Below are 25,672 nucleotides of genomic sequence, written 5' to 3'. Positions count from 1 at the left end.
GGAGAACTAATTGTATTATGATTTATCAGAGTCTCGTCCACTAGACCCTAACCCTCACACGCTCACAGGAACGTCTATGTGTGTGGTGTGGGGGGGGGAATAACAGGTCACGTTACACTATTAGTAATATAGGGTAGTGCATTACGTGGCACAATTATACTCAGAAGGGGGTGGACAGGGGGATTCCCCTACTAGGGGATAGAAGATGTGAATAACTCCACAACTGCACACAAGGACGACACCTGGAACAAGGCAGTTCATCTTCACCCCAAGCGCTCATTCACAAGCCGCCCTCTAGAAATACACGGAGTAAGGGAGGGGTCTAACTCACAAGCACAAACAAAAGAAGTCCAAGAAAATGTACATACACGATGCTGTCAGGGCTGGTGACTTGAGTGCTTTACAAGATGCCATCAGGAGGGGAGATGATGTCAACAGTGTGGATAAGGTAAGCTGGTTTGTGGGTATGTAGAGCTGAAGCTGTGAAAGTCTGTTTTTGCTAGACTAACAACGTTAATATACGCATGTACGATGTCGTTTGAATCTGTTAAGATTTTGTTTAACACCACATACGTGTGTGTTAATTATATTCATTGCAAAATAATGAATAATGACAAAAGCCCCGGGGCCGCCCGCATGCAATTACAGACACTTCCTGACCTGACCAGAAACCAGTCACTTAGAGTGGCCTTAGTCTTGTCCCCAAATATTGTCTGTCTACCTCTCATTTGAGAGGAGGTCGTCGGTCGCCATACAGCCGTATTTCAGGCTACATAAAATATTATCAGTAATGAGGGAGTTGAACCATTCTGTGGTGATAGATAGTTGATGCATGTGCTCTGTCACTGGAATAACTGTGGACATGGAAAATTGAATTGGGGACTATTATTTTTGTTCATGTGTGGATTTTAATCTGCTGTCGCTCAACTACGAGCTCACTTGCTGAAAGGTTAGAGTTAGTGTTATGTACTTTCGTGCGTGGGTGGATGATGTCAGATGCAAACATTACACAGATGTGTTGTCAAAACCCTCTCACTCTTGTAGATCGGGAGCACTCTCCTCTTATTGGCAGCCAGTAGAGGTCACACTGATTGTGTTAGAGAGCTGCTCTCCTCAGGAGCCGTGGTGGACCTGGCTGACAAGGTGTGTATACCATACTAAACTGATGTGTCTATATATAGGCAACATGGACATCACAACAATAGGAATTATTTACATGTACCGTGCTCACTCAAAAATACTCAAATTTATGCCACCCCCTAGCCAAAGCAGGAAATGAATGTATTTGCAGATATAATATTCTATCTCAATAATATGCCTCCTAACCCCATCTAATTTTGATAGCTTCAATAATAACTCCTGTTAGACCTAAACGTAGTTTTATATAGTAGCTGGACGAGCAAAAGATAACTATACCGACAGTAGTGTTCCAACTCTACATGTACTGTAGGTTGCAGAAGAGACTGAACAAACTATCTAGCTAGCTATAGAGATCTACATGTAGATCTATGCCTTAGAGTTAGTGTTCCAGTATTTCCTTTGAAGATGTGTTTTGTACACTTATGTCATAATTATGCCTCGGTGTGCGCATGCGCAAGCGAGGTATACGGTTTTTGTGTGTGTGTGTGTGTATGTGTGTGTGTGTGTGTGTGTGTGCGTGTGCGTGTGTGTGTGTGTGTGTGCGTGTGTGTGTGCGTGTTACAACTGTTCAAGGATCAATGAAGTGCAAGTAAGAGTTTCTATAGGCTTCTAAAGTCTATAGAAATCGTCAACTATCGTTGAGTTCGACCCCGGAAGTTATGTAGTCAATTATGGCTTCATTTATGCTTTATGTGGTGGACAAGTATGCCTAGGACTTCTACATGGAAAATGCTAACTTTTAGCTGGTTGGAGCTTACCAACTCTACAGTATATAGATAGAAGCGCTTTTTAACCAGGAATCCATGCAATGGTATATGAAACTCTGAATTTCAGTAAAGTATGACAAAGTTATGACAACTTCATGAAGGTCAAACTCAACACAAATAGACATTAGTCATGTTTTCTTGGTGATTTGCAAAAGAGTGCTTTGTTCTCGAGTTATGCCTAGTTTTGCTTTCTTGTCTTGGAATGCCTTTTCAGAATAGTGCGTAGCAAAACTTGTCCACCGAGTGTTACTACTCTACTTAGTAGTTAGCTCTGCACTAGAGCGCCAGCTATTGGTAGCTGCAAGAGTAAGAAAATATCTGCAAAGCTGCACTTAGCTGTTTCATGCAGCCATTAAATGCACTTTGTACTTTGGGGCATCTTTTCGAAACAGCTAGTATTTAAATTATGATAGTGCGCATCACGAATGTCATGCTCATTGCCAATCCCGTTCCTTTACATTGTTTATGGTCTATCACACGATGTGTTGTCAAAATTTACTGTATGCTCTCACTCTTGTAGCGTGGGTGGACTCCACTCTATGTGGCAGCCTGTTCAGGTCACCCTGACTGTGTTAGAGAGCTGCTCTCCTCAGGAGCCGTGGTGGACCTGGCTAACAAGGTGTGTATACCTGATACTAAACTGATGTGTCTATAGGCAACATATTCATGACCATCACATCATTTGCTAGTGATGGTTGTGGATGGTCCCTATGAGATCCTTATAAGGCACTAACATTGACATGATTTACTAGCGTGATCGCCGTGATGTACCGCATGTCCTTCTTTTGTACATGTATGGTACAGTCATTGATTTGGCCGGAATTTTACACTGAGCACCAATGCACCAGCTTTATAGGAACTACATACATGTACAGTTGTCTGAACATTATATTCCCCTGTGCATTTTACTGACTCACTGATCCAGACTGGGTGTATGTCTGTTCAAGAGAAAGGGATTGGCAACTGAAGTATAACTCACGTGATCGTTTACATTTGGTTATACGTAGATAGTATAAAATATAGAGCGCAATCCACTTTGTTTGTGTCCCTTTTAAGAAACTCTGCAGTAGCCATAATTATCATGTTTTACTTATTTATGTCTCTTATTTGTGAGTTGCATAAACTTCCTTTGATCATCATTTTTTAGTTAAATGGAGGCTGTAAAGGATGAAATAAAGTTATACATTCTAGTAACATGCGCATCACGTATATTTTTTGCTCATTGCCAATCTCGTTCCTTTACTTCATTTATGGTCTATCGCACAGATGTGTTGTCAAAAGTTACTCTCACTTTTGTAGGCTAGGTGGACTCCACTCATGGTGGCAGCCTTGGGAGGTCACACTGACTGTGTTAAAGAGCTGCTCTCCTCAGGAGCCGTGGTGGACCTGGCTAACAAGGTGAGTATCTGATACTAAACTGATGTGTCGATAGGCAGCATGTTGTGACCATCTCATCATTAATTTTGGTTGGATGTGTACCGTATATGCTGGATCAGTATTATTAATTTTAAGTACGTATAATTATGTGCTGGCAATTTCCCTGTGGATTTTAGCTTTAAATTGACGTCCAGCTGGTTTATATAATGATATGTACTGTACTAGCTTATGTACAGTACTGTACTAGCTGGCTTAATACGTATGACTGTTGTGTGTTCTCAACTCAATATTGTTCAATGTACATTCATATTGTGTTGTCACTGTCTCCACTCTTGCAGGATGGGGACACTCCACTCATGGAGGCAGCCTACTGGGGACAGGAAGATACTGTAAGAGAGCTTCTCTCATCAGGGGCTTCCATTCTCTGCACTAAATGTACTTTATAGAGTACATAGTTGCGTAGTTGTACAGCTTCACATGTACTGTACACCTATACCTCTTACAGTAGTTAATGACTGAATTAACAGAGCTGTCATTTGTACCTAATCAACCTCTTAATTACAGAAATATAAATATCCTCTTAATATTACCGTTACTCCTTCAGCAAAGTGCATGTCATACGCAGTCACTTTACCTCTTACAGTGTACGTCTCATCCCTTCCAGCTTGGAGAAACTGCTCTGATTGTGGCCATGCAAGGGATCACCTTGCTCTAACCTTTCAACAATAAAGCTGTTGGAAGAAGCTGCTGAATCACATGTGAGTCAATAATGTAGTTTTGTTGCGCTGACAATGTACGTACATGAACATTGATCAATGATGAATAATAACTTTTACTATTTATGATTATTTTCACTGATAAGCTCATACTTTTCTATGGGAAACAAACTATACTGTTAGTGATGTGTGATGTATTTAAGTGGTCTAATCTGTATGGAGTGCAAACTATATTACACGCACCCAAACAAGCATGAATACCATTATATGTTCCCCCCCCACACACACACACACACACACACACACACACACACACACACACCCAGTCACGTGTTCCAGTGCCCACAGAGGTCCCTGCTGGGACAGCATTAGCTGGAACAGTCACTTGCACTCCATTGTCAAAGTCAGCATGGCCACCACAGGAGGTGAACTTTTTCTCTTGAGACACGTCATAGAAAGTGACATCAGGGTGTGCGGAGGTTTGGTACAGGGGATCTACACAGGAGGTGTTTGTGATGCCTGAGGGCATTCAGTCTGCCAGTCCGTCCTACTTGATCTCTGGTGAAGGTCTAAACAGAGAGGTGACCCTGAGCATGGAGCATCATGTACGAGTGTCCACCCAACAAGAAGCTGATGACCTCCTCTTTCTACAAGCTGACTCGTCTCCCAAGAGATCTGGTTCAAAGAGTATCTATGAGTACCAGGAGATACCAGAGGGAAGGTCAGAGTTCAGTCTTGGACGGAATACCGGGAGATTGACCAGACGTTTGTCAAAGAAGAAGTTTGTTAAGGTTGGTTTTCGAGCTCGAATAAAGAAATGGTTTAGAGGTGAGTGTATAAGGAATGTGTTTGTAGTGTGAATGACATGCTTTTGCTGCAGGTTCATCCCGACGTGCTGCCAGCCAGCCTGATGACCCCCTAGAGCCTGAGAGTCCACCCCCTGTCTCTAACCTCTACACTGTCAGAGTCTACCGGTCTCCTCCACACAAAACTAGGGACAGGCTAGCCATCATTGCAGTCAGTCTCTTTGGGAGCTTATACGCTAAGGTATGGATATATCTATAGTGTGTATTCTGTTCTCATGGCTATAATGCGAATGATATTCTAGCAGATGGATGAAGTGGTGATCCCACGAGACTATCCCAATGCGTCGAGAAAAGTAGCTGACAGGACGACTCAAGGATCACTGACGTTTTTTGATATGTGTACCACTCTCAACATTCACCCAGTGCAGGGATGGTATGTGGAACCAGACAAGAAATTGGTATAATGTGAAGTTGGACATGCACGCTTTTAATTCTCTTCATTTCTCAGATCTCACGTAGTGAAGTGGATCTGCCTGATATGGAGAAAATCAGACCTGAGGATCTCCATGACTACCCTCCCAGGATAATTTGCAGGTTCTTCCCTGAGGAGAATATTCCCAAGAGAACCACCTGTACCATCTCCTTGTCTGGACTACTGCCACTGGTTGAGTTTTACGTATCATTGACAGCACCTACCCCCAAAGTTGCTGTGGATACTACTAAACTACAGGTATTCACGTTTGTACACAGTGAAGCCTCTTGAAATGGTGTAGTGGGTACCTTTGGCAAGCTGAATTTTTCCCCTTAGATGGATTTGTACTCTTGTTGATTCCCTAGCTACATTAACTGTTACAAATTAATGCCCACACAATTTGTGTGTAGTAGATTGTAGTTAAGTCTCATTCCAATTTGTTTAGGAGGCCACTGATGAGTTGAGAAGGTCTGCCCTGGCAGTGAGTGACACACAACTTGGCTCTACTGTGAAGAGTGTAGTGTCTCTGATGGAGAGAATGACTGCTGCTCTGAGGTACCACTCATGGTCAGTAGAAGTCGTCTGCATTATCACTTTTTCTAAAGGTCATCTTCTTTGAGTGAGCTGACAGGCCACACTGACTCCATACGGACAGAGATAGCGTCTGTCCTTGTAGTGACCAGGAGGGTTGTCGAGGAGTGCACAGTACAGAGCATCAGTGAGAACATGGGAGCCAGTCTCTCTAAGATGGAGACTTTATCTCACCAGCTTTGTCAGGTGGCCAAGGTCAAACTCAGATACTGTCTAGGTGAGAACGTGTGTTTATGATATCAAGTGTTAGCTCTCATTCTCAATGGTACAGACCAGTCAGATGAGACAGCTGCTCTTGTTGACCTGGTGGAGAATGGAGCTAATCTGTTAAGAGCTGTGGACTGTCTACTCAGGGACATCCACACACTCAGTGGAGTCAGTGGTGAGTGTACGTCATGCTGTGTATGAGTATTAAAAGGCACCTACCTATTACGGTATGTGCACAGTGTTATCCACTACCAGCCATATACAGTGTATTGTACATGTACTGAGTCTATTTGTTCACATTACATGTACTTAGGTCTCCAGTGTGTGGGCGTATCATGCTCTAACTATTTCCTCTCTCCTGCAGGTAACGCTGGCTACAGTGTGCTGGTGAGCTGCAGTGAGAAGATAGTCCAGTCACTCTCTGAGGACCCAAAGGCCTTGGCCCTCCACCTCCTGTCAGCTGGGCTCATCACTATGTCCATTCTTGAGAAAACCAATGAGTTGAATGAGACCAAGAGAGAGAAGGCCACCAGACTGTACACTGCCCTGCTGGGTGTGGTCAAACACCACCCCCACAAGTACCACGAGTTTGTCTCCACTCTCAGACTCAACCCACTACACACTGACTTGGTCACACTATTAGATAGCAAGTACACGTAGTTTGTCTACACGTACGTCTATGATTGTTTGTACATTTTTTTTGTTTGATAAAATAATTTTGTGTCTTAATTGTTTTCGTGTCTTAAATAAGTCATTGTTTTGCTGCAGAAAATCATGCGGCACCAATCAGATTGCAGAGTACTAAGCACCAATCTAGCCTCGAGACCAGGCCGATTATTTAATCGGTCTGCATGATTCGAGGCTAGCTCCAAACCGTAGTCCTTACGTAATGCATTTGTTGGCTTCCCATGGCCAGCTCCTCCCCCTTTAACTATAGGGCTGGGGACAGGTCAGCCCATCTACGGGTATTAAATGGTAACAAATTCTGCGGGATAAGAACACAAAGCATGGCTCTCTCCTCTAAAGAACTCTCGTCTCTCTTATCGTGAGTGTAACATGATGATGTGGTGTTGTTTGTAGCATAGAACTCTGAGCTGATACATGTGCAGCACCGGCCCCTCACCACACACGCACACACACACACACACACTGCTAACACGTACACTCCCGCCCCTCCCCCACACTCACACACGCGCTAACACGCACGTACCCCTCCCCACACACACGTACACACTGCTAACACGTACCCTCCACCCCACACACCACACACACACACTGCTAACACGTACCCTCCACCCCACACCACACACACACACACTGCTAACACATACACCCCCCCCACACCACACACTCTAGACTGTTATCGGAGGAGACACTGGGATCGTCTAGTCTTGAGACGCTGACCTCAACCTTCAATCGTCAGTTCTCTAAACAAGACTCATTCAGAGTACTGAATGCATTAGTAGTGCTCATTCAAATGAGGGACCTCCTCCCAGCCCCCCCACAAAGATTAGCGGCCATTTTCCTACTCTATGAGGCGTACAGAAACGACCTTTCTCCCAATCCATTCTCGTACTTTTTTGCCGAGTTGTTACAGCCGAGAGAGAGGGAGGAGCAGCCGACTAGTGGGCTGAGCCTCTCCCTCGTGGAGGAGTGGTTTCTGGGGCAGCTCCTGGCCACCACCACACCCAGAGATGTACGTGATGGGCTGCACTTTGTTTTGATACCTCTCACCCCCACACATGTCTCACACACCCCCACACACGTCTCACACACACACACACACGTACACACACATCTCCCCCCCCACACACACACTACCTCCCACACTCTACCTTCCCCACACACACACACATACCCCGCACTCCACACACACACACACCTCCCACACTCCACACACACACACACAGCTGTACAAGAAGACGCCTGTGTCCATAGCGACTGTAGACCCATCATCCCTGCCCCCTGTGGACAAGTCGACTCTCCTGTCCCTCCTACCCCTGGCTGATGTGCCTCCCTCCTCCCTCATCGGAATGTCCTGTGTTATGGCTGACCCAGCTCTGCCAAGGTGGGACTGGTGTAATTACATCATGTACTTGTTTGATCGGGGATACCTTATTTTGAGTGGCCTTTTGTAATAAAAGGGATTGATCTTTTGATTGGTCCCACATTTATACACACTTACATGTTTGATCGGGTATACTTGAATGCGGATAACTTTGTGTGGCCATAGAATTATCTAATAAAACGATATAATATTAGTTCTTAGATTAAACTGGCTGTTTCTATGAACACTTCCATTTTCAGTTAGTATGATGTCATGATGTTGTGTTCTCCTTTGTGTAGGCGTCGTGTTCCGGCTGATGCTGGTCGTGTCGCTGAGACTATCATGTGTGGAGCTGACCAGATCATAGAGGTGCCCTTTGAACCCTCATTTGAACGTCCCCTACCCCCTCTCTACACGTGCGAAAATGAGGTACAACAGTTAGTTGATGAAGTCTTAGTTTGAAAAGTGTGTTCTTTTTGAGTACCTGTAACTTTAATTTAGACGGTCCAATTTCAATGATACAAACATTTCCTAGTAGCTAAAAGTAAGTTCAGGACATGTTTAACTTAAAACTTTGATTTGGCCCAAATTTCCCAGCTAGACCACCAAGACTGTAATAGCCTTTGCTTGTGTACTGACCACAGTGTTGAGAGTGTCTGTTTCACGTTGCTACCCCCCCCCCCCCTCCTCAGGTGACGTGGCTCAACCCGATTGAGAGCAACCACTCTATCCAGTGGGACTCCCTCATGTGTGCCAGTGGCTCTGAGACAAAGACCCTGTTTGAGAAGGCCTGTAAAGATGCCCTCTCCCCTCCCGAGCAGAGCTTCCTCTCTCAAGCCTTTGACAGTGACCAGAGACTCGTGCATAGTATCGGACTCACTCCTGCCAAGGTAGCTGTGACAGCAGTTATACTACCAGCTAGTCTGCTGTGTGCACATAGTTAGCTATTGTAAGTAAACGTGTACTTCCTAATCCAACTAATAAGCATACGCTCTGCTGGGTTCATGTGTATCTAGGTAGTATCAGTGTTAGCCTGGCCTAGTTTGTGTCTGTATTAGCAAACCTGTTATCTCTGTTGCAGTTATCTCAACTTGTCGAGAAGAACCCGACCATTGCTATCGAAGCTCTCCTCAAGCTAATAAACTCCACCCAGATGGAAGAGTAAGCCACACCCATCCCAGCCACACCCACTCTGTATCTACCCCACCCACTCGCACAGGTACCTGGCTGCACTGCTCAATATGGAGATGTCTCTGCACTCGATGGAAGTTGTCAATAGACTGACCACGGTAGGTACTGGATTACTGCAACCCTTTTTACCTAAACAAAAAAGCAGCACTATCTCAAGTGTGTATGGCAGCTGAAAGAGTCCCCAAACCATTGATTAAACGAAGGGGGGGGGGATTGTACATCTTTCAACAGCCATAACTTAGGATCCATTTTCTGAAAGCTTATAGAAAGAGGCCTTTCAAATGACGTGTTTCAATCTGTTGAGGTAATTTTTCTGCCTTGGACCATCCATGGTATTGGGCCAAAATTTGCAAAATAATTAGAGAAACATTAATGATTGAACCATTTGAAAGGTTCCTTTCTAAGGTTTCAGAAAATCATAAAAATCGTTTAATTTGAATGCATAGAATTCAAGTAATGTGCCTGTAGTGTATTCCCACTGTATACACTGTATATAGCTATTGGTTGACTTATATTATATTCAAGTGAGGTGACAAGTATACTGGAGGCATAATGTCACCTGCCCCCCCCCCCCCCCCCCACAGGCTGTCGACCTTCCACCAGAGTTCCTCCACCTCTATATCAGTAACTGTATCAGGCGGTGTAGAGAGAGCACTGACAAGTCCATCCAGAACAGACTGGTCAGACTGGTAAGACCACAACGATAGCTATAGTATAGCATGTGTTATGCTTTATTATGTGTCTAATAGTAGCAATCTTAGCCTGAATATCATAATTATGCAGTGGCTCTTAATATTAATTAGCAGACAAGGAAAAACCATCCTATTAATTAAGCGTGCATGCATGCAAAAGTGTTTACACAAAATAATACGACTATATACGTACACAGCTGTCAATATCTGCACTTTTTGTTTATTACTGACAACTGATTGCTCTATGTTTCATGTTCATCATCATGTTCATGTTGATGCAGGTTTGTGTGTTCCTACAATCTCTCATCAGGAACAAGATTATTAATGTTCAGGTAAACAAACACAAGCACATTCAGCACACAAATTAATGATTATCAACAATGTTCAGTAACAACATGTCAGCAATAATAATCAGCAAATAATAATAGTTTGTGTTTGTTCCTCTAGGATGAGAGCGTGGAGATACAGGACTTTTGTGTGGAGTATGCACGTATCAAAGAAGCTGCTGCCCTTTACCGACTCCTCAAGGCACTGGACAATGAACAAAGTGCAGGGAAATAGTTATTGCATTGTTGATTGGTTGTGATCAATTGTTTGTACTCACCTATCCAAAGATGATCATGACTTTTGCTGCTCACTTGTTCATACCTAAGAATGGTATCATGCATTGTCAAAACATTTGATTGTGAATAATAGTACATAGTGGGGGGAGGCACGCATTGCATTCTTGCTTGGTTGAATGTAAAACAGTGCAAAGCAGCAAATATTCAGCTTGTAACAATATTAGTAAAATAATCTATTACCATAATCTTAAGGTAGTATATTCACTTAATTCTAACAAATCGAGGCCATCTTTACCTAACGTACTTAAAAATACTGACTCTTTTTAATGCAGGACAATCTAGTCAATAGGTGAAATGCTATGCAACAGCAACTTACACTGCCTTACCAGAAGTACAGAGTACAGGTCACACGCACGTCGACTCAGACTATCTCATAGACTTCCAAACACATAACTCATAACGTAAATTGACACGTAAAGCCTCCCCCTTATTCTTCACCCAGGCTGCAATGCATTATTATTGTAAAGACAGTTCTTCCTCAGCCACTGAAGCTGACTAATGCTCAGAGACAAAACAACTAAACCCTCTAATTATTACTATATTATGAGTGTATCAACCTTGCTACCACACTATTACACTAGCGCACTAAAGTGCGGAACCCTCAATGTTAGTCAGGGTTGTATAATTAGTAATTAAAGTAGATAACATGCAAGTCGAAAACAGTTCATACAAAATATTATTGTGTGCTGAGTGCATCACCTCCACATCTAACGACATTGTCATAATAGAACAATTCACAATAAAATCTTGTGTATTTTGAATATCTTTAAACCAAACCAGTCTTCACATGAAGATGCGTAGGACTACAATGTAGACATAGTTTTGATGTCTCAAATCAAAGCCGTAGATAGTACTAGCATTTGCTCATCGTGGCCCTTAGACCAAACTTCTTCAATCTTGCTAGCACTTCTTCCAGATTTTGCAGGTGCTCTGGTAGCCGCCAACAGAAAAGTTCTTTTGTTCACTTTTATTCGACAACGAAGTTTTTTTGAGAAAATCTGCTGCAATTTAAACTAACAACTTGTTATGTTGAGTCTATCGATGCTGTACATACACCACATTAAACATATTCAGAATCACAAACAAACAAGCTAGAAATTCTCTGCTGTTTTTGTTGATGAATAACACTATGTTCAGCATGCAAAGAAGCCTTCCAAGACAACAATTTGCAATCACATTTCTACTTTAGTGACCCTTTTCCATTGTTCCTGGTACGGGATCACTTCAGCTGCAAATAAGTGCCTCGAATAAGGCCACATGTGTAGCTAGCTAGTGCAGCCAACGTGCACAGCTTTTGTGCTCGCATTCGACAGCAAAGCTTTAGAATAAACATCTGAAGGCTAGACAAACAAACAAACCAACGGACTACTACAACCCGTGGCGCCGGGCACGCCTCGAGTTAATTATACTACTATAAATACTAAAGCCAGTATAATCAGCATACTTTCAGTTCTCCATGCAAAAAACAACCACACTTCACAGAGTTGAGAGGAAGACCTATGTAAGACAATTACAGTGCATAGAATGTCATGAGATAAATACGATAACAATAATTATACTAATAACATAATTATTTTTACTCTTATCAATTCCGGAGGTTCGAACACAAGCAGGCCAATTAAGTGGTAACAATACAAGCTTAACACAGCGGTTATACGTAGTACGAAAAATAGTTAGTCAGTTTTTAGTAGCTTGAGAACATCGCTAGTCTTCGACGTCAACGGAATTTCTCAAAACCATGCTGGAAAAGACACAGAGTGCTTAGTCAGCAATCACAGCACAAGCTGGCCACACACACACACAGAGACAGTGTACAGCAGGCAACAAGGATGAAGACAATAGCAACACACAATATTCAGGCGATCACAATGGGACAGGCTTCACTTAACAATTATATACTGTAAAGCAGGTAATTTTCAAGGGCTAATTTTTTTTGTGGATTTCGCGGTTTTATCAAGCTGCGAAAATGTTTATTCAATATACAAGTCTGCTAAAACGCGAAATTCACAAAAATTGCTAATTCCCGAAAAATTATACCCTCAAAAATTACCCGCTATACGGTTAGACCCACCAGCACAGTTTGATCTTTCTACAATCAGACATTTCTACTAATGCGCATGCATCAAAAGCACCAACTTTAAAAGAGGTAGAATAATTATGACATAATTATACCGTATAGCGCGAAATTTTTTCCTCTAGCTTTAGCCGGCATGGCATAAACGTCAAAAAATCACTGTGCACGCTGTAGATACCAGCACATGCGCATTGAGCTGCTCTTTCACGTGGTATTTTATATATCCTGTCTGAGTTACAGTATAGTCGAAAGAAAAGAACCATTTGATATGCTACAAGATCTTCGTAGAATAACCTCTGCAAGGTTCTAGAGCAGCTAGACAGTGAGAATAACAATGCTTATGGCCTCCTTGTTGAGTCAGAGGACAGTGACTGGGATCATAGCTAGACAGGAAGCTACCTTTCAGAGTTCAAGCTAGAAGTTAAGAGTATGAAGAGCCAAAGGAAGAAGCTCTTGAGATGGACCAAATTCCAGAACCTGGTAAGTAACAAGAGTATATCATTCGTAGTCTTGATAGCCACAGTAAAGGTTTGCTTGGGCTAGTTAGTACGGCAGTGAACATCATGAGCCACCATTGAACTTGTAAAAAACATTTCCCGGGAAAAGGATGTCTGCCGATAGGACCGCACAGACAAGGACCCTGATTGAACCATGTCACTGTGAGAACATTGGGAACACTTTATATTATAAGTATGTCTTTATTGCCTTCATACAGTGCATAATTGTAAACAATTGTTAATTAGTTGGGGGTGGTCAGTTGCTAGGTTACGATGATAGTGTCATAATACCCCTAGGGTCGAGGCTACCTAAGAAATAGTTACAGTTTATGGTTGGATTTTTAAGAAGCTGGGAAAGGGTCAATTTTCCCTGTTTTTGAGGGTTAGCAATCCTCCACAAAAATTAGGTCCATGAAATGCTAACGGAAGACACAACATCATTGACCAAATAGCGCGAATTTAAAATGTTTTTAGAGGCACTTCCACGAAAATGTCCCACTATACGGTAGAGACCAAGAGTATAATTATGATAGAGTACACACGTAGGTACATTTTGTAGGTACAAGCCTCAAAGTTGACCACATAACAGCACAAGCACCTTCAGAATGCTCTCTCTGCATAATGCCATATCTACAATGTAAATGCTCTGACACCAGACCTCCACTAAGCTAATCAGACCGGTACACTAGAACCCTCACCTGTCCCATTAGAGGCTGAGGGAACAGACCACCTCCATTGGAGCCATGGCCTCCCAGACCAGGGATTGTAATAGCGCCGGGATCAGGGACACCCTACAACATACACCATCATGTGTCGAGTATGGTACATGTACAGTGTAGTACTGTACAGATGCAGCAAATGGTGCTGCTATCAAGTTATCATGACATAATTATATATACCGTATAGCGGGTAATTTTCGTTGGTGCAAATTTTCGTGCAAACGACCCATTTATATTTTCGTACAGCTCAGGATAGTGACGTTGATTCTATTGCAGTAGAATATAATTTCTTAGTTTTATTTTTGTATGATGCTCTTCAACACGAAATCTACAAAAATTTCCAAATTTTACGAAAAAATAACCCGCTATACGGTAAGTGGAGTATTGTAGGAGACATAGCAATTACATGTATACTTGAACCTTGAAACGCTTCTAGTCATGACGACAAGTGCTCACATGTAGCCAACAGAACACAGACAGCAAGTGCATACATACGGGTATATATAGATGTAAGGAGTAACCACACATACCTCTTGCCTATCTCCTGGGAAGAGTGGTGGTGGTAGTCCAGAGGGCATGGGGGGCATCAAACCACCACCTTCACGCTCACTCAGCTGCTGTAGTAGCCTCATCTGTTGTTGCTGATGATGTACTAACTCTTGTCGCAACATCTCAGTCTTGTGTTGCTCGTGGACATTAGACAATGCATCTCGAACAGCCGCTCTGTTGTCTTTGATACGAGCTTCCAGTTCAGCTCTCTGTGCTTTCTCATCGTCAAACACAACCTTCCAGCGATTGGCTATAATGAACTCTACATCTCCATGGTTGGCAAACCTCGGGCCAATATCGCACTCACTGCAAGTGAACAGTAAGTATAGCAATAAAGTTAACCTACGTACATGAAAGGGACAGTTTTCAGGTAAAAAGTACTTGGCCCAATTAAACGTTTGAGTTAAGCATTCGTGTGCTAGCGCTAACTTTTAGCTACTCATTTGTTTTATTGAAATCGGGCAATCCCAATTAAAGTTTTGGCATTGGGCACTCAACTTTCTAAGGCACAGTTCTTGGTAGGAAAACACATACGGTATATGCTTGATCAGAAGCCGCAGCAACTAAATGTTTCATTTTGCTGACAAAGGAGGCTACTATTTGAGAGCGGCCTCTGATCAAGCATATACGGTACTCACTTGTGGAAGACTTGATTCTTGGTTATGTTCTTGATTGATTGCCCCTCCTCTTCATTATCTCTCTCGTACTCTGACACGACCACCGGGATTGGACTCCTGGGGGGGGGGGGGTCTGGTACATCACACACTAGTACAAGTACATTATGATCAGCTAGCAGTAAATACTTACACCACTGCTGTGATAATCGCAATGATAGGCTTTAACTACAGAGAGGCCAAATGTGATATACATTGTAAAGGCCAGGAACCCAGGTCTCAAAATGAACAGCTGGTGTGTACCTCAACAAAGGCAACCTCTGTATAGTGATGAAAAGCTTTGTTCTTGTACGCAGTATACAAATCAGGGGCAATTGGACAAGTCATTACAACACACACCCACACGCCCACACATCCACCCCCCACACACACCCACCTTGTGAGGAGGAACGGTGCGTTCCTGCACTGTGATATAGCGTTCATTGCTGACTGCTTGCGTGCAAACTCGACAATCCCACATCCCTTTGACTTGCCCCTATCATCTGTCACCACAACGGCCTCCTCAACCTCTCCAAACTGAGCAAAGGCATCACTAAGCAGTTCATTGGAGACCAATGGATGAATGTTTTCTACTTTGACTAGACTGCTGCTAACGGCAAATCGGACTTTGAGGTCACGCCCCTTGACAACCATGCCATTGAGGGCAGCAATAGCACTCTCTGCCTCACTCTTGTATGCCTAGTACGTGTGTGGAGAAGAATAATAAATGGGCATTTATTCAAAATACGGTAAGTATTGTATAGTAGGAAGCACACACCGCGAAGATAAGGTTATCAAATCATGATCGATCTTTACAGATGTCCTTACCATTCGACAGAATGCAAAGCTTTTCTCTTTCTGAATAAATATCTCCTGAACTTCACCGTACGGTCGAAACAGCTCCCTCAACTCAGTCTCCGACATTTCCCTAGGGAGGTTAGCGATGAAGACTCGAGCTTTGTTCGAGAATTTCTTGATTTCTTTAGGTCTTGTTTCGACTGGCGACTGCTCAGTCTTGATTGTCTGATTAGCGCCCTCTCTACTCGAACTCGGGGTTGAAGGAAGAGCCACATTCACTGGTCCTGTGTCGATATTATCCTGCTGGTGTCTTGGCTTGTCCTTCCAATATGGCGACCCAGAGGAGCGTCCCCTCTGTCTGAATGCCATGTTGCCTCTTGTGTAGCCACCACCGCCTCTGTGAGCCATTGTTGACTAGAAATGAGCAAAAAAAGGAGAGATAAAACTCTAAAAACACGGATTCGAACCTTCAACTCTCACCTGGCCTGTATCACGTGATTCCTTGCTACCCACGTGGCACACAATATGTCTACTGCAGGGGAGGAGGTGCAGCAGTTACCTTGTAGAGAGTTCTCTGAATTCAAGGTAAAGAGATTATGGGTCTGATGTGATGTGTTACTTTGTCCTTGGTCTCACAGGAAGCTCTGCAACTACTGAGAGCCGACGATGACAAGATTATTTACAAACTAAACACGAGTCTACCAACGACCTCCTTCTCAGAGCAGGGCAGTGCCACAGAGCACTGTAAGGACCTCTACCAACAGGTGCGATGACTGGTGTATGAGATGTCTGTCCTATTTATCTAATAAGATTGTGCTGAGCGACCATTAGACCCTTCACTAAATTATTATTATAGACTTTAGTTATTAATTTAATTAATGCGTACCCGGCCAATGATTAAAAAATTATAAAGTTATCATAGATTCAGTTACTCTGTTTAGAGTTTTGGTCCATTATTGACTTATTTCTACTCATTCCTTTAGCTCCAGTCACTGTATAAAAGTCGCTCGAGTGCTATTCAGAAGTGTGTGGATGAAACGACCAATCAGGTCGCAATGTTCAGGGAGCAACGAGACAATGAGCGAGATAGCAATGTAATATTAAAACAACTGAGAAAAGAGCAAACTAAGGTACGACAATCTGTTATACAATCTGTTGATTCATAAAGATATGTACTGTTTAGAAAACTTTGCTTATTATTCATGTATAGTGTTGCGCCGCGTGTGTGTGTGTGTGTGTTGATCTTATGACTAGTGTCTGATAGATACAGTCATTTTGGGGAAATTTTAGCCTCATTAATCAATCAAGAATAACTTTAACTCATGATACCACACCTGTACCGATTTTGATGGGTACCCTTTGAAATTAAGATGGCCCAAGATTAATTGAGCGTGCACTATAACATATTGTAGACAAATTGCTAGCATGTGATTTATTGAATGTCCTATTAAAGAGATTGTGATTGTCTTATATAAACAGCTTCGACTAATGAAGAGTGAGCTGGGTGTGGAGGAGGTGGTCAAGGAGAGAAGCATGAAGGTTTGTACATATGTCCAACTCTATTGTTATTTCCACTGATTCTAATAGTCCTAGCTTCAAATAAGTTTGTTACCAGACCTTAAAGGTTGTTTACTTGAATGTAGATTACATAATTGTTCAATACAGGCACCATTGTACTAGGCATCCTAATTTGATTCCTCCCATTGTTAAACATTTCTTTCCCCATGCACAGGTATTTCGTGAAAGGTGCTGGAAATCATATAAGCCTCCAGACTTTTAGCACACAAGTCTATAGTATCAGTTTGCCGTTAATTATCATGTGATTAGTATTATTTTTTGCTGGTTGACAAAATAGTGAAAGAATTAACAAAAAGTGACATTGGTGATTACTTTGAAGTGACTTTTTCTTCAGTACTGGCTAGTCTCAACAGTTTAATACGAGCATAGTTATCATTTGTCAGACCAACTTTCACATAGAGATAAAAATTGTCTCCAGCGTGTATCTGTACAGAATAATCAATAATTGCACTGAAATGCATTGCTGATTATCGGAGTAGATTGATGCTTACCCGTAGATAGTAATATCCTGTGTACTGCCCATGAGATCTCATTGTGTACTTGTACCCCTTGAGGTCGAGTGTTGTGACAGGTGGATGTAGTGTACGTCGGTTCTCTTGAATCTTCTCGTGCAACTAGTGTAGTGCATAAATTGCGATAATGGGCGTGTGTACGTGTGCTCTAGATATTGACATGTATTACTATTATTGCAGTCTACACATAGAGTACCTCTAGAAAAATGTGGTGTGCATGTATTGAATGATCTGGATCGCTGTCATCGGGATAATCAGTCCATCCGTCTTGTATGCAGCAATCGTCTCTCCTCAGGACAAAGTGGGATACGTGCATGAGTGCTAGTTTGAACATCCCTGGAGACTTTGGGGTAGCCATGTCTTCTGGTGGAGTGTGCTGGCTCCTGGAGTCACTTATGACGACATAGTCCTTTAGGGTAGCCTCTAGGGAACACAAGCATGGAGTGCTCATTACTGCATTACTGCAACTATGTAGCTAGTTATTTGTCGAGTCATCGCTCATTTGGTGGGCAGGGCTGGATTACATGTGGGGAATTTCCCTTGCTGTAAGTGCTTAGCAAGTCGGTTCATTTAAACAGCATACATAATCACAAATTAATACACTATTGAGAAAATAAGATAATGAATAAGTTTAATAATGCGTTGTTTAATGCGTTGTTTAATCGCATGTGACTCTGTCTATTTTGCTTGAGAGTCTGAGCAATTTAGCTGGTGTATACTCTTGCTTCGTAACACCAACTTTCACATATAGGTAGAAATTGTCTCCAGCATGTATCTACAAGCAATACAATAATGAAGAAATTTATTCAATAATTATCAGGGGCTTACCCTTAGAAAGTAGAAACTGTGGAATGTGTCATCAGAAGTGGATGCCAGTTGGTATTTGTACCCTGTGAGATCAAGCTTAGTAACTCGAGGTGCTGGAGGGGGTACAGCCGCTCGATTCTCTTGAATCTTCTCATGTATCTGTATGATTATAGAAATCCGACATAATACCTAGCTACTATAGTTTTGTCAATCCAGTTATTGACTCACATTCAGAAAGATGCTGTGTGCCCTGTTAGAGTGGTCATCTCCATCATGATTGGGGAAGTCCCTCCAGTTACACTCAGTGCAGCAATCATTAGTCCTCAGGACAAGGTTGCTCTGACCATTGGATACAAACAGGGCAGTAAATTTACTATTAGGAGCAGTTGTAGTAGACTCCTGCTGGTTGATCACAACGTAGTCTTCAATTGACTCCATGGTACAGAAACATGGGACAGCCATTGATGATTTGTGGAAAGAGATGTAATAATACTCTCAGAAATGTCTACAGCTTTTTATCTGTGTGTACAACGGGAAGTGGATGGATGGGGCTTCCCAAAATGTGACCAAAATCTCATTCAGCAGATCTAATCAATATTGACCAAAATCATAAGGCCAAAATGCTATTTTCCCCTTAATTAAATCACATGGCAATGAATACCATTAGATCTATACATAATATTAACGATAAGCAATTTTTAGACAATTAAAACATGATGACAGATGTCAGCGATTTCTTTGGGAACCACCACTTGAAGCTCAAAATAACTTCTGTAATGCATGGCAACCGTTAGTCCTCTGACCATTGCCTACAAACAGAATAGCAGAAGCTGTTGTAGTCTCGACTCCAGTGTGTCATGCATTGCATTGCTGCGACAGGGTGACCACCACATCAATAGACTCCATTGGTACAGAAACCTGGGACAGCCAAATATGCTGGTCCTAAGCACATTCACATATTTAGCACTGCACAATGCAAGATGGGGTCAACATGACCAAATTTAGCAGAATCATATGTTTCCATCAATGAATGCAACTTGTAATCGTTTACTATGAAAGCAATTTATTAGCACAGAAAAAGAAAAGATGAAATATCAATTAAAAAGGGTAAAAATTAAAAATAGTTGTCATAAATTAAAAAGCCAGTGAAAAAAAGGTAAAATATCTACGTCTTATACACATCAGCTTCAATGTTGGACACTTTCATTAGGTCCGGGGAGCAATGATCTGTTCTAGTGAGACCAACTCCGGCATACAGATAGGAATCATCGCTAAAACGTATCTGCAAAAGGCAACAGTCACAATGACCATAATGAATAATGGCATGCATACAATAACTTACTCGGAGGAAGAAGAATCCAATGTATGCATTGTCAGTTCTCAAGTCATCATACTTATATGCACTGAGACCACCAAGAGACAAATCCTTAGTCGGGGGTGGACCCTGCCTTCTCCATTTTGTTTGTATATCCTCCTTAAGCTGCACAAAAGAGTATCATAAAAAATTTAGACACCTTTATATTATAAACTTACCGATACGTAAATGTTGTTAGCCCAATCGGAGTTATGGATTTCTTCGGGATCATGAGTAGGGTACTGTTTCCAACCACCGATCTTCCAGGTTGGGTCAGCACTACTGGAGGTAGCACCTAGTAACTGCCTCTGAGTGTTCTGGCGTCCCCTTCGGCCCATGAGAGTCCGTGTGCTTGGCCAGTGCATGTCTGCAGAGGTAGCCATTGCGATATCACAGAGAAAACGATGAGTAGATACTAGGACAATCTCTAGTGATCATTGTAGGACGGAGTAAGAGTAGACACTTGCAGTAGTCACAGTGAGTGTCTGCATTTATAATTACTTTGTTTACACTCAATTAACTCCATGATTAAATTATAGTCACATGCCTTCTTCACAATCAGGAGGTGGGGAAAGTCCCCGGGAATTTTCTGATGAAATCGGTGACCAATTAGCCCCACCCACTTTATTGGTGGAATTCCCTAAAAGATGGGCGGAGCTAGATCTGCAAGATAGCTGCTTAGCAGCTATGCAACCATATCCACAGCATGCACAGCTATCTAGCTAGCTGGCCAATATCAATGCAATGGAGAAGGTGGTCTTACAGTGGCTGTATCAGTGCAGAGCAGTGACTGACATTGTGAGGCAGTGTGAAATACTAAAGGACACAGACAAGGTGTGTGTGTGTGTGTTGAATATTATCATGAATTATTCATTGTACAGTGTATCTGCAAGCTGGTGGTCCACTTTGATGCATGTGAGCTGCTGCAATACAATGGTAAGCTGCTAGTTAGTTAGTTATGGACATAGCTAACTTCCCCCCCACACACACACACAGCTGAACTAGGGGACGCTCTGCTGCACAGTCCCGGGACCATCTGGCCACTATTCATAGAGGTGGTGTATGCACTTGTCTCGGTGCTACACCCACTGCCATTCCTCACATCATCGTCACAACTACTGCTACTCATGAGACTGCACACTCTACCCACTCTGAGACTGTGAGTGGGTTATGGACAATTGTTAGCAGTGATGGTCGTTGGATATGTTGTAGCTACCGTAAGATCTCGATTTAAAGCGATACTTTTTAATAATTACGAAGCCAGAGGTCGGATCTTTTGGAGGTTGAAAAATTATATTGAAGTCCTGGTGTCGCATATTTAGAGGGTCGCATCTAATTGGTCTACTTGCCTCGATTTCAGGCCGCTTAAAAACACTGATTTTCCAGTGGGCTACAATCGAGGCTAGGGAGTGGCTACATTTACCTCTATTTAGAACGTGACATTAAAAAATAATTGTCAACGCAGCTGTCGCTACTTTTAGAGGTCAGAAAATTGCTGAAGCTCCTGGGTGTCGCATATTTGGAGGGTCGCCTTAAATCGAGGTCTTACGGTACATATACGCAATCAATGTTGACCTGTCTGCAGGTACAGGATTGATCATGTGAGTGACCTCTCTCCCTTGAGGACAGAGCCAAGGTTCTACAGTTTTGTTGGAGTGGTCACTGCCCTGTCTGTTAAAGAGACATTCACGTGAGACTGTACATTGTAGTGAATTTGATCAAGTTTTAAGAAGTGCTTAACGTGAGATTGCAGTGTACATTACTGCTCTCTCTGACTAATATACGTACGTACTAGTGTGATCCCCCATTACCTTGATGTGCCATTGCCATGTACTATAACTATATGATTACCTCTATCAGACTACCCCTCCTCTTCCCTATAGTGAGGCTGCCTGTTTCCGCTGTCAGAGAGACAGTTGCCCTGAGAATCAGCGCTACATTCGACTGCACACAGCCGGTGCAACTGAGGCCATGACCATGGCAGAGAGTGGCTGTCACCTCTGTGGACACAAGCTCACTGAAGAGCTATCACAGAGGGTACTCACTGGTAAGAGAGATTCTTAGTACTAACCATCCTTGCAAATTGACGGGGCCGAAAGAACTGCTGTGCAAATATATACCCCTTTAATAGGGTATACATTTGCACAGAATTGGTGTGAGGATAGGCCTTTAGAATTAGTGATGGTATAACTTTTACCCACATTTGAAGCATTTTGGTTTTGTGTATATATATAGTGTCGTAATTTTTTGCTTACTTCTAGCAAATGCAAGCAATTATGTTTGTTGCCTTGTTACGTATCTGTGTATGTGTCCCTGCAGACAAGGTGTACATGACTCTGGTCCCCCGCCGTGCACTGAGCATGTGCAGTAGAGCGTGTGAGCGTTATCAAGGCCTCCAGTTTGTATTGCGGAGTGACCTCTGTGACCTTGTGAGAGTGGGGTGCGAGTGTGAGGTGATTGGAGTACCCACACACAGTCTGGGGGGAAGTGACCAACACTCTGCTGTGAGGACACAAGTGGAGGTAAACATGCAGTACACGTATTTTGGATGCTATTTGAGTTAGAATTGTTCAAGTTCACAAGTGAAGGTCCATTTTTTATCCCTTTGAAAGGTCTATGTGGTCAGATCCAGTAATTGCTTTCTAGAGGAGGCAAACATTTCCAAAATTGACCTACATTTTACATATACAGCGGTTTTATGTTTCCTAGACACCCTTCCTTTGGTCCATACTATATCCTAATTAACTCTTGCCAATACTGACAGAGTCTCTCTCCCCAGGTGAACAATGTTCTCCCAGTACTGTTTCCACTACCCACCATCACCCTCTCTACTCCACTCACAGATCTCCTGCAAGGTAACTCAGTCAATCGTTATTACTGTATGATAAAAATGCTACAGAATTTTAGTGTGTGCGTAATTTGGTTTGAAAATCTTCTATTCAGGTGCTCAGTCTCCGTGGACTCTGTCATCTCTCCTAGCCTACAGCTTTGCAGGTACAGCACATGTTGTGTGATGACGTTACATTATCGCAGTGTGTGTGCAGGTCACCTCTGCCCCGCTGGCTCCTACCATCGTCTAAAGATGGCTATCCTTCTCTCTCTGGCTAGTTTGGGCACTTCTGACAAGACAAGGTAGGTTCTGTGTGTGATTGCATGGAAACTTTCGTGCCCTAATTTGATTTGATTGCCCTTAAACGTGCATTCTATAAGCTCTAGAGGAGTTCTATCCAAGGTTGTATTTAAATTGTAAATCTCAAAATTTGTTGAATTAAAGGCAAATTGTCCCCCGTCCCCTCCAGGGCACTGCACTTGGTAGCCATGGGAACGGATACTCCTCTGTTGACTGAGCTGTTGCGTTATGGTGGCTCTCTGTCTAAACGATCAACTGTCCACTCCACAACCTTTGACCTCTATGGAGGAGCTCGCAAAGAAGGATCCAATATCTTCATAGATGGTATATGAACTCCCCTCAGAATCACTGCATTTTGCGGTGTCAGCATACACCAATATTAATTGTGCGTATTGCAAGCTACTGACTTCACACATGTGTGTGTGTGTGTGTGTGTGTGTGTGTGTGTGTGTGTGTGTGTGTGTGTGTGTGTGTGTGTGTGTGTGTGTGTGTGTGTGTGTGTGTGTGTGTGTGTGTTGACTGTGTGTGTGTGTGTGTGTGTGTGTGTGTGTGTGTGTGTGTGTGTGTGTGTGTGTGTGTGTGTGTGTGTGGTGTGTGTGTGTGTGTGTGTGTGTGTGTGTGTGTGTGTGTGTGTGTGTGTGTGTTGACTGTGTGTAGGTGGAGCCTTGTCGCTGGCTGGGGGCGGTGTGTGTCTGGTGGGTAGTCTGGGAGCAATGAAGAGAGACCTTAAAGACAAACTGGAGAGAAGTAAGAGCTAGAGCATTTCTAAACAGCCCTGCACGTACAGATGTAATTAATACATGGCTATGAAGGCAAGCAGTTTACTACAGTGCCATGCTGATTCCCACATAATGCACGAGTACTTTGTTGCAGACAGTTTTTTAAATGCAATAATGAGTGTACAATGTATCTTTCCATTAGTATTATAGCATTGTGACCCCCCCATAAATGTATGTATTTTATGTAATTATCCCTCCCCTGCCATTCCACAGGTTTGGAGAGTGGTTACGTTGAAGTGAGTGTGCCCAAGAGACTCGGAGTGTCCGAGTTACAAGCCATCTCCCTGCCCTTCAGCTGTGCCCTCTGGGGGATCACCAGACACACTGTGAGTATACATACTTGGTATACAATTTAATAAGGGTGGTAGTGATGGAGATTGGAGTACAAAATACACGTGTTTCTGAGTCTTGTCTAGACTACACTTGTTTGTCTCAGCATAGATAGTAGAGGAGAGGGATTGGAAACGCATGCGTGGGACTCAGTACAATTTCGGCCCATCCGTGTCTCGCCTACGCCCACGCAATGCTGTAGCGATAACTGAAGCAAGGCATCTTTTTAGAAGGACAGAGAAGTGCCTTGGCCTCAGGGATATTGCACAGGGCTATGCCAGTTAGTACTATGCTCTTAGTACCTAGTATAGTTGTAACCTTAACCTAGAAGTGTCTACTAAAGGAGTTTCATGAGTTTTTTTAAGCTTTCCTTGACTGGCTGAGGATTGTGGGATTTTTTTATCTCTCCAAAAAGAAGTACAGCCTGTTTGAGATTGAAGACAAGTACAGTGGTATGTTAAGTGTTTTTTAAATGTAGCAACTTTGTGATTGACTCTCCATGGTAGTATTTGCTGACAAATTTATTATCACACTCATGACTTTCACTTGTGGGATTTTGTGGAAGTGTAGGTGTTGAAGTAGCAAATGTATATAGGCTAGAAGTGACCCTTTAATGTTACTACATGCTATTGTACACTTTATTTGTAGTCATACGAATGGATCGGCAAGTTTTTTGGGGAAGAGTTATGAGAGAATAAACGATGGAAGTGTCAGTTGTGGAAGACCCAAGGTAACTGTTATCTCAAACTGATACTGTTTTTAATCTCAGATTGTGTGCATCTGATGATGCTTCTTCAGAGTTTACATCGGCAGACTGTAGCACGTTCACTGAACCACTACCAAAGAGGACGTTCAAGAAAATTGCATCATTATTTCTGTCTTTACATCACGAGTAGACATACAATAATTATGTTAAATTGTTTGTATAATGAATTGTTTATGATCTAGATCTATAAAAGAGAAGTTAACATGTTCTTGAACTTCTATTAACACTGTGTCTGATCCCACTGTAAACTATTTCATACAATGGCGAAAACTCCTCTAATACTAACTTCTGAAACACGAATGGAAGCTAGTAGCCTAACTTGATCCTAGTAGCCTTCCTGCCTGTCTCATGTCTCTTTCTGGCTAGTCAGTAGTAGCCTTCCTGCCTGTCTTTTGGCTGTTAAAGATTAAAATACTAAAATTATCATAGGACAAAGGTCAATTTCTAGTGACGGAGGCAGGAAAGGAAGAAATTTAACCGTGACACGCATGGGCCGG

The 25,672-nt window shown here is 42.6% G+C and overlaps 7 protein-coding genes and 1 long non-coding RNA gene across 14 annotated transcripts in view; 5 read left to right on the top strand and 3 right to left on the bottom strand.

Moving 5' to 3' along the window:
• Positions 1 to 293: 293 nt before the first annotated feature.
• On the top strand, positions 294 to 4,469 carry LOC135349517 (ankyrin repeat domain-containing protein 23-like). 4 transcript variants are annotated; one of them, XM_064548054.1, is made up of 7 exons: positions 294 to 448; positions 1,045 to 1,143; positions 2,428 to 2,526; positions 3,207 to 3,305; positions 3,623 to 3,673; positions 3,949 to 4,042; positions 4,327 to 4,469. In XM_064548054.1, the coding sequence occupies exons 1-6, from the start codon at positions 359 to 361 to the stop codon at positions 3,997 to 3,999; spliced, it is 489 nt and encodes a 162-aa protein (XP_064404124.1). In that variant the 5' UTR covers positions 294 to 358; the 3' UTR covers positions 4,000 to 4,042; positions 4,327 to 4,469. The 4 variants fall into 4 exon arrangements, with proteins under 4 accessions (XP_064404124.1, XP_064404123.1, XP_064404122.1 ...); XM_064548053.1 differs by having other exon boundaries at positions 3,928 to 4,042; XM_064548052.1 differs by having other exon boundaries at positions 3,623 to 3,719.
• Positions 4,336 to 6,805, top strand: LOC135349511 (uncharacterized). Of its 2 annotated transcripts, none has more exons than XM_064548041.1 (8): positions 4,336 to 4,828; positions 4,881 to 5,047; positions 5,112 to 5,264; positions 5,315 to 5,536; positions 5,724 to 5,833; positions 5,884 to 6,086; positions 6,141 to 6,251; positions 6,441 to 6,805. In XM_064548041.1, the coding sequence occupies exons 1-8, from the start codon at positions 4,516 to 4,518 to the stop codon at positions 6,734 to 6,736; spliced, it is 1,575 nt and encodes a 524-aa protein (XP_064404111.1). In that variant the 5' UTR covers positions 4,336 to 4,515; the 3' UTR covers positions 6,737 to 6,805. The 2 variants fall into 2 exon arrangements, with proteins under 2 accessions (XP_064404111.1, XP_064404110.1); XM_064548040.1 differs by having other exon boundaries at positions 4,337 to 4,828; positions 5,109 to 5,264.
• Positions 6,806 to 6,964: 159 nt separating this feature from the next.
• On the top strand, positions 6,965 to 10,682 carry LOC135349513 (CCR4-NOT transcription complex subunit 11-like). Its single transcript, XM_064548043.1, has 10 exons — positions 6,965 to 7,121; positions 7,433 to 7,772; positions 7,987 to 8,144; positions 8,423 to 8,552; positions 8,816 to 9,013; positions 9,205 to 9,284; positions 9,343 to 9,412; positions 9,899 to 10,003; positions 10,288 to 10,338; positions 10,454 to 10,682. Exons 1-10 carry the CDS (start codon positions 6,985 to 6,987, stop codon positions 10,565 to 10,567), a joined length of 1,383 nt encoding a protein of 460 aa, XP_064404113.1. The 5' UTR covers positions 6,965 to 6,984; the 3' UTR covers positions 10,568 to 10,682.
• Positions 10,313 to 16,327, bottom strand: LOC135349514 (non-POU domain-containing octamer-binding protein-like). Of its 3 annotated transcripts, XM_064548046.1 has the most exons (7): positions 15,950 to 16,327; positions 15,519 to 15,820; positions 15,107 to 15,202; positions 14,450 to 14,774; positions 13,899 to 13,991; positions 10,611 to 10,654; positions 10,313 to 10,537 (listed from the first exon to the last, which is right to left on the bottom strand). In XM_064548046.1, the coding sequence occupies exons 1-6, from the start codon at positions 16,325 to 16,327 to the stop codon at positions 10,649 to 10,651; spliced, it is 1,200 nt and encodes a 399-aa protein (XP_064404116.1). In that variant the 3' UTR covers positions 10,313 to 10,537; positions 10,611 to 10,648. The 3 variants fall into 3 exon arrangements, with proteins under 3 accessions (XP_064404116.1, XP_064404115.1, XP_064404117.1); XM_064548045.1 differs by lacking the exons at positions 10,313 to 10,537; positions 10,611 to 10,654 and adding an exon at positions 12,109 to 12,370; XM_064548047.1 differs by lacking the exons at positions 10,313 to 10,537; positions 10,611 to 10,654; positions 13,899 to 13,991 and adding an exon at positions 12,109 to 12,370.
• Positions 16,328 to 16,385: 58 nt separating this feature from the next.
• LOC135349519 (protein MIX23-like) lies at positions 16,386 to 17,796 on the top strand. Its single transcript, XM_064548055.1, has 5 exons — positions 16,386 to 16,504; positions 16,558 to 16,683; positions 16,903 to 17,049; positions 17,399 to 17,458; positions 17,652 to 17,796. Exons 1-5 carry the CDS (start codon positions 16,445 to 16,447, stop codon positions 17,697 to 17,699), a joined length of 441 nt encoding a protein of 146 aa, XP_064404125.1. The 5' UTR covers positions 16,386 to 16,444; the 3' UTR covers positions 17,700 to 17,796.
• LOC135349520 (uncharacterized) lies at positions 17,728 to 19,367 on the bottom strand. Its single transcript, XR_010398927.1, has 5 exons — positions 19,045 to 19,367; positions 18,838 to 18,975; positions 18,206 to 18,784; positions 17,989 to 18,111; positions 17,728 to 17,922 (listed from the first exon to the last, which is right to left on the bottom strand). It is a non-coding gene; the product is annotated as an uncharacterized LOC135349520 (long non-coding RNA).
• Positions 19,368 to 19,859: 492 nt separating this feature from the next.
• On the bottom strand, positions 19,860 to 20,721 carry LOC135349507 (uncharacterized). Its single transcript, XM_064548032.1, has 3 exons — positions 20,350 to 20,721; positions 20,159 to 20,296; positions 19,860 to 20,098 (listed from the first exon to the last, which is right to left on the bottom strand). Exons 1-3 carry the CDS (start codon positions 20,551 to 20,553, stop codon positions 19,982 to 19,984), a joined length of 459 nt encoding a protein of 152 aa, XP_064404102.1. The 5' UTR covers positions 20,554 to 20,721; the 3' UTR covers positions 19,860 to 19,981.
• A 110-nt stretch (positions 20,722 to 20,831) lies between these two features.
• LOC135349486 (minichromosome maintenance domain-containing protein 2-like) overlaps positions 20,832 to 25,672 on the top strand; it is a 15,523-nt gene continuing 10,682 nt past the window's right edge. The window contains exons 1-12 of the mRNA XM_064548011.1: positions 20,832 to 21,004; positions 21,052 to 21,106; positions 21,167 to 21,329; positions 21,756 to 21,860; positions 22,054 to 22,217; positions 22,490 to 22,692; positions 22,950 to 23,025; positions 23,114 to 23,164; positions 23,215 to 23,302; positions 23,470 to 23,624; positions 23,958 to 24,047; positions 24,293 to 24,405. Of these exons, the coding sequence (XP_064404081.1) occupies positions 20,915 to 21,004; positions 21,052 to 21,106; positions 21,167 to 21,329; positions 21,756 to 21,860; positions 22,054 to 22,217; positions 22,490 to 22,692; positions 22,950 to 23,025; positions 23,114 to 23,164; positions 23,215 to 23,302; positions 23,470 to 23,624; positions 23,958 to 24,047; positions 24,293 to 24,405 (1,353 nt within the window). The 5' untranslated portion in view covers positions 20,832 to 20,914. The remainder of the gene's footprint in view (positions 21,005 to 21,051; positions 21,107 to 21,166; positions 21,330 to 21,755; positions 21,861 to 22,053; positions 22,218 to 22,489; positions 22,693 to 22,949; positions 23,026 to 23,113; positions 23,165 to 23,214; positions 23,303 to 23,469; positions 23,625 to 23,957; positions 24,048 to 24,292; positions 24,406 to 25,672) is intronic.

Source organism: Halichondria panicea, chromosome 16 (genome assembly GCF_963675165.1).
Source record: "Halichondria panicea chromosome 16, odHalPani1.1, whole genome shotgun sequence".
Taxonomy (NCBI): Eukaryota; Metazoa; Porifera; class Demospongiae; order Suberitida; family Halichondriidae; genus Halichondria; species Halichondria panicea.
This window is presented reverse-complemented; position numbering and strand designations above follow the sequence as displayed.

Coding starts and splice junctions, on each gene's coding strand:
- LOC135349517 (XM_064548051.1), top strand. CDS start 359: ATGTACATACACGATGCTGTCAGGGCTGGTGACTTGAGTGCTTTACAA. Junction 449..1,044: donor ATGTCAACAGTGTGGATAAG/GTAAGCTGGTTT, acceptor TCACTCTTGTAG/ATCGGGAGCACTCTCCTCTT. Junction 3,720..3,927: donor TTCCATTCTCTGCACTAAAT/GTACTTTATAGA, acceptor TACCTCTTACAG/TGTACGTCTCATCCCTTCCA.
- LOC135349511 (XM_064548040.1), top strand. CDS start 4,516: ATGCCTGAGGGCATTCAGTCTGCCAGTCCGTCCTACTTGATCTCTGGT. Junction 5,537..5,723: donor TGGATACTACTAAACTACAG/GTATTCACGTTT, acceptor CAATTTGTTTAG/GAGGCCACTGATGAGTTGAG. Junction 5,834..5,883: donor AGAATGACTGCTGCTCTGAG/GTACCACTCATG, acceptor CTTTTTCTAAAG/GTCATCTTCTTTGAGTGAGC.
- LOC135349513 (XM_064548043.1), top strand. CDS start 6,985: ATGGCCAGCTCCTCCCCCTTTAACTATAGGGCTGGGGACAGGTCAGCC. Junction 7,773..7,986: donor CCACCACCACACCCAGAGAT/GTACGTGATGGG, acceptor ACACACACACAG/CTGTACAAGAAGACGCCTGT. Junction 10,004..10,287: donor AGAACAGACTGGTCAGACTG/GTAAGACCACAA, acceptor ATGTTGATGCAG/GTTTGTGTGTTCCTACAATC.
- LOC135349514 (XM_064548045.1), bottom strand. CDS start 16,327: ATGGCTCACAGAGGCGGTGGTGGCTACACAAGAGGCAACATGGCATTC. Junction 14,775..15,106: donor AAGAATCAAGTCTTCCACAA/GTGAGTACCGTA, acceptor GTTCACTTGCAG/TGAGTGCGATATTGGCCCGA. Junction 13,992..14,449: donor TCCCAGGAGATAGGCAAGAG/GTATGTGTGGTT, acceptor TGTATGTTGTAG/GGTGTCCCTGATCCCGGCGC.
- LOC135349519 (XM_064548055.1), top strand. CDS start 16,445: ATGTCTACTGCAGGGGAGGAGGTGCAGCAGTTACCTTGTAGAGAGTTC. Junction 17,050..17,398: donor TGAGAAAAGAGCAAACTAAG/GTACGACAATCT, acceptor TTATATAAACAG/CTTCGACTAATGAAGAGTGA. Junction 17,459..17,651: donor TCAAGGAGAGAAGCATGAAG/GTTTGTACATAT, acceptor CCCCATGCACAG/GTATTTCGTGAAAGGTGCTG.
- LOC135349507 (XM_064548032.1), bottom strand. CDS start 20,553: ATGGCTACCTCTGCAGACATGCACTGGCCAAGCACACGGACTCTCATG. Junction 20,297..20,349: donor CTAACAACATTTACGTATCG/GTAAGTTTATAA, acceptor TCTTTTGTGCAG/CTTAAGGAGGATATACAAAC. Junction 20,099..20,158: donor TTGGATTCTTCTTCCTCCGA/GTAAGTTATTGT, acceptor TGCCTTTTGCAG/ATACGTTTTAGCGATGATTC.